Source organism: Microtus ochrogaster, linkage group LG1 (assembly GCF_000317375.1).
Source record: "Microtus ochrogaster isolate Prairie Vole_2 linkage group LG1, MicOch1.0, whole genome shotgun sequence".
NCBI classification, from domain to species: domain Eukaryota; kingdom Metazoa; phylum Chordata; class Mammalia; order Rodentia; family Cricetidae; genus Microtus; species Microtus ochrogaster.
In genome coordinates, this window is record NC_022027.1 from 57,154,109 (window position 1) to 57,159,691 (window position 5,583).

At 40.2% G+C, this 5,583-nt stretch overlaps 1 protein-coding gene across 5 annotated transcripts in view; it reads right to left on the minus strand.

Moving 5' to 3' along the window:
• Positions 1–5,583, minus strand: part of Evi5 (ecotropic viral integration site 5) — a 139,187-nt gene that overhangs the window by 69,031 nt on the left and 64,573 nt on the right. For all 5 annotated transcript variants that reach the window (XM_005359650.3, XM_013350923.2, XM_013350924.2 and 2 more), the window contains exons 7-10: positions 4,034–4,177; positions 3,056–3,145; positions 2,870–2,967; positions 963–1,023 (exon numbers count right to left, since the gene is read on the minus strand). In XM_005359650.3, coding sequence (XP_005359707.2) covers positions 963–1,023; positions 2,870–2,967; positions 3,056–3,145; positions 4,034–4,177 — 393 coding nt within the window. The remainder of the gene's footprint in view (positions 1–962; positions 1,024–2,869; positions 2,968–3,055; positions 3,146–4,033; positions 4,178–5,583) is intronic.

The following is a 5,583-nucleotide window of genomic DNA, read 5'->3' on the forward strand; positions in this document are numbered from 1 at the left end:
GAGAGAGAAACCATCCCCAGCCCAAAAAAAGAACTCTTTAGCTTGACCCAGAGGGATGGGCTCTGCAGTAAGGCACTTGCCAGCATGCCTGATGGCCTGAGTTTAATCCCTAGGGCAGGCATGGTAGAAAGACAACTACCAACTGCAAGTCGCCTCCTAGTGCACCATGACGTGTGACACATGCCCACGCACACACACAGTCATACACAAATAAATAACACACATGAGCTGACAGCAGGAAGACTGTCCGTCTTTCCCGGGCCACATGGCAGACGCCTACAGCTTCAACACTTGGGAGGTGGAGGCACTAGGGTCTGAGGCAGTCAAGGCCACAAGTCTTAGGCTTTTTTGAAATTTTGGGACACATGTCTGAGTTTACTTAGTTTTTCTACTGATACAGGTTAACCCATTATACTAAATATGTATGATCTTATCTACATTATTACAGAAACTAGTATTTTCTAAATTAAAAAGGATGTTTTTGGCTTACAGGAGGTACAAATAAAAATATCAGACTACATAAAATATATTTATTCGTCCTTCAAATTGAAAATCTACCTGCTTCCTGACAGTAATTCAAAGCACAATATTTGCTTAAGGAAAATTCTGCATGGCTAAGGGATCCTGCCATAGCACAACAGACAAATTAGTTCACCAATGCTGCCTCCTACACAGTCAGCCTCAGATCACTCACTCCACTCTGACTCCAGCACACAGCTCTAGACTCCAGCACACAGCCAGCTTCTCTGCAAGTTTCACAATTATGTTTAAGCAGAATGCAATTTCCAGGGTCTGTTTTCTCTTCAAGAGGAACAAGAAAAGAAAGATCTGTTTCTTCTCTCGTCATCCTACTCTGAACTACAGGAGGATGCCAGTAAATACAAATTTCACTCTAACATCTACTATCAAATCCCTGACTTAAAGGCATGCATCTGCAGCGATCTTAACCCTGGAATGCTTACTTTAATTTCAACTTGCTCTTCCATCTCTTTCGTTTTTATCGTAGCGTATTCTTTTTCAAGTCTAGAAAGAAAAGAGAAAGTTAAAGGTATGCTTTCATTCAAAAGCAATTAAATTATTTAATTTAAAAGGACATATTAACATAAAATATATTTCTTTACTTTTCCTCGAGGTATAATTTGAAATAATTTATATGAGAAAAAGTAGCACAGTAGTCAAATGGGCAGAGAAGGAAAGGTCAGAACCACTGTAGGTGACCCGACCCGTGGAGAAAACACTCCAGCACACCCTGCACACACGACATCACTGATAAGCTGTGGAAGTCATTCAGCAAGGGAAGCAGACGACTTTATTTTATACCAATGGGCATGAGATATCAGGGAATATGGCATCACGGTTTCTGTACTTTATTTTATAATTTCTAAGAAGGAAAATAAATATGGCAAAGTATTAACAATTGCTAAAGTTAGATAGGAAATATGAATATTTATCATAATAATCTATTTTTCGGTATATTTGAGTATTTTCCTGGTTGAAAAATAAAGTTAAAATATGGTGTGAAGCTAAGCTAATGACTAAAAACTATTCATTCCTTTAGAATTAAACTTCATAAAAACTCTATTGGTTTTGCTTTGGTAATTTTAAGTCAAAACTCGGTGAAATTGACCTTAGAGCAAAGCGAATAAAACATATTTAAAAGGCCAGGCACGGAGGCACACCTGTGACCCCAGCACCAAGAGGGACAAATGAGGCCTTGGCCTGGAGATTGGTCTGGGCTACACAGTAAGACCACGTCACAAATAACACAGAAAGGGCTGGGGAGATGGATTTGCAGGCAGAGGCACTACCAAGTCAGATGACCTGTCTGTGAGTGCAGACATACAGAACACATAAATGTAATTTAAAAAAACAAACAAATAGAGCCTAAAGATAAAATACAGAAGGAATAATTTATAGACTGAGGACCTGGAGGAGACCGAAATATCTTGTAGTCGGAATATTAAATTAATTGGTTTAATTAACTATATTAAGTAATATAAGGAAATAAAATATTTTATTTTGAAAAAGGGAGGAGACCAGACAAGGTGGCCATATCTTTAATCCTATTATGTGGGAGGTTAAATAGGACTGTCAGAGTTCAAGGCCAGCCTGAGCTACAAAGTAAGATACTGTCTCAAAAGAACAACAAGCGTCCTATTATAAGCCCCGCAGTTTAGAAACATGTTATATAGAAGAAGCCTCATTGATGTGAATTTTAACTATCACCTTAGGCTAAGGACCATTTAAGTACTGGAAGCTAGAAAAGAGTTCTAATAGCTGTAATTCTTAATACACTAACATTTTTAAGAGAAAAAAAAAAATTAAGCCAGGAACTGCAACTGATCTTGAACTTGTTTGTTTACTGAAACCTGTGCCACACAAAGCTCCTCCAGGAAATAAGAATAAAAAGATAAAAATCTCAACCTCTCTCAGGGCTGCACTCAAGCAGCCCTGGGACAGGGCTGAGAGGAAACCTATGTCAGGGGAACGACTAACTTTGTTTTTAAGAAAGAAGGCTTGGTGTACAACCTGGTGGTAGAGTGTGTACTTAGCATGTACAATGCCTAGAGCCAAGAGTGATAATCGTAAATATGAGAGATAGCAGCACACTTACACACGTCTAGCTACCATCAGGAAGAAAGGAAGGGGTTTAAAAGCAGCATGCAGTGGTCCTGTGTGTCACTACTGAAAGAAGGATGATAGTCTAACGTCACCCTTGCTGTACTAAAGCCAATACTACCAAATACGGTGAAAATTTTACAGCCTATGGAGGGAAAATGTGGGGCTTTTCACAGGGACACCCCACGTCCACTGACCTGCCAAACGCCTCACTAAGCTCCATAACTACGAGATCACACAAAATACTTACTTTTTCATTTTTTTTGAGTTGTATTTGACTTGGTAAGCTGACTGGATCAATTTGTCTGGGCCACCATCAAACTGATGTGGAACGACCTTCTGAAAATGCTAAGCAATAACAAATGAAAGCAGAATTATTACTATAAATGATTTATTAATGGCAAATCTGGAAACATACAAGAAATCATGAACTTACCTGCAACATCCCTTCCATGTCAAGTTGCATTAATTCTGTCTGATTCATTTGAAGAAGTGCTACTCCGACTCGAAACACTATTTCTAAACCCTGATGACACAAATAAAATAAAGCCAAATTTGTTTATGCTTCCATCGACAAAAACTAATCATTCAAAATAATACCAAGGTAAGCATTTAAAGATCTAAACTAAGAACTGGCAAACACTCTGCCAAGGGCCCGAGAACAATTATGGTCCACTTGGGCTTCACAGCTGCTCTTCCTCCCGTGCAGCCCACACCAGACACACGCACAAACAGGCAGGGCCGTGCTCTAAGAAAACAAACGGAGGACAGCTTTGATATGGAAACCAGAGCTGAGTAAGTAATGAACTGTTGATTGCCAACTTCAGTCCTAACTAAATTAGATAAGTCACATAAACTGACAACCCAAGTGCCGCGGGAAAGCCTTCACTAAACTAAAGTTAGACGCAGTTTAACCCCTGGAATCCTATAGTGCCGCGGGAAAGCCTTCACTAAACTAAAGTTAGACGCAGTTTAACCCCTGGAATCCTATAGTGCCGCGGGAAAGCCTTCACGGCAGAGAGCAGTTGAACTACAGGAATCCTGTCTCACTGTGACAGCATCGACCGTGTGGGGGAATCCACTCCTCATTTACTCTCCCTGTATCTTTAAGGTGATGAAGAGGATGAATTTGGAGAGAAGATCCAAAACCTAACTGCATATATCTGAATCCTGGACACAGTCCCAAGTCACGTAACATCCCTGTAAGCCTCAGCTCCCATCTATCTCCTAACAAATGGGCGTGGCCACAACCTAACCAGGAAGGTTGTTATGAGGGCTGAACGAGATTAACTCATGGAAGCATTGCCGTGGAAACACAAGGGCAGCTCTCTCGTTCTTCCTTGTACCGCCCTGCTCTAATTAACCCAATGACTCCTTTATTCTGTCTTTATTCCTAATCTGCTCATTGGCTTACCTCGGACATAAAGATATCGAATATCCTCGTTGCAACTGGCAATGGGAATGTTGTCAGAAAGATGGTCAGAAACCAGGAGGACGCGTACATTGACGTGTGGAAACTCTGAGACTGGAAATGTACGGAGAGCTCTGGAAGATGCTCCTGGCAGAGAGAAGAATTAGTTACAATAAAATAAACTGAGGATTTCAAGCCAGATTATCTGTAGGTAAGCCTACAGCAAACAGAAAGAAGAGCAAGAATAACAGAAAAATGCAAATACAGAAATGAAACTTTGTCGTAACAGCAAAGGACAAAGCAGTGACCTACAGCTGGAACATCAGGTACATCTTAACATTTGATTCACTAATAAGAAAAACTACATCATAGCCAAGTTAAACTTAAACCAAGTATCATCCATCCAACCACTCATTGAGCAGCAAAGTAATAAAATGTTTATTTCTTTTCATCTTGTTGGTGAGTACAGCTGTCCAATATCTTCTATATTTTTGCTATAATATTTCTTAGAAATTTCTAAGTAAATGCCATGCTGAAACTTTTTTTTAAATATTTATTTATTTATTATGTATACAATATTCTGTCTGTGTGTATGTCTGCAGCCCAAAAGAGGGCACCAGACCTCATTACAGGTGGTTGTGAGCCACCATGTGGTTGCCGGGAATTGAACTCAGGACCTTTGGAAGAGCAGGCAATGCTCTTAACCTCTGAGCCATCTCTCCAGTCCCATGCTGAAACTTTTAAGTACCATATACCATCAGCCATCCGTCTTTGCCTCCTACAGAGTAGGAAAAATACGAGATCTTCAACAATGTCTTAACTCCTAGCTCACCAAGAGTGTGAGGTTTGTACCAACAAACAAAATTACTATTTCAGAAAAACAGTTATCACATGATGTATTCTGGTTTTCTTAAAATGTAAAAACAATTTCATATCCCATTCTTCATACAACACAGGATTTCGTGATTCCAGAGGAAGGTGGTTGAAAACTGCTTCTTGTGCCAAAACGATGGCCCACACCCTAAAACTCTTTGCATCCAACTGGAACGCAAACAAAGGAGACCACTCCTACCTTTCTACTACAGGATAGCAAAGTAAGGTTATTTATTTTAAATGAAATTTAAAATTGAAGAAATAAAAATTAAATCCAGAAAAGTAAAAATTTCCAAAGATGTTTTCACCGGGTATGGAGGCATACACCTTTAATCCCAACACTCAGGAGGTAAAAGCAGGCAGATCTCTGTGAGTTTATGGCCAGTGTGGGCTACATAGCAAGTTCTAGGCCAGCCAAGGCTACACAGTGAGGCCCTGTCTTTAAAAACACTAATCAGTTTGCACTTGACTGACCCCAGTCTTCCTTTCTCTTCACCTTGACGTGTTGGCTTCTAGACAATCTCAATCTGAGGCTGGTCACATCAAATTATGGAAACATGCAAAAAAAATCATTAGATTGGGGGCCAAGATGCAAAGAGAACGGAGGGAAGGAACATGACAGTGAGTGAGCTGGCTTCCCAGACAAGCACGCAGAACAGCACACAGCAGGAGCAGGAGCA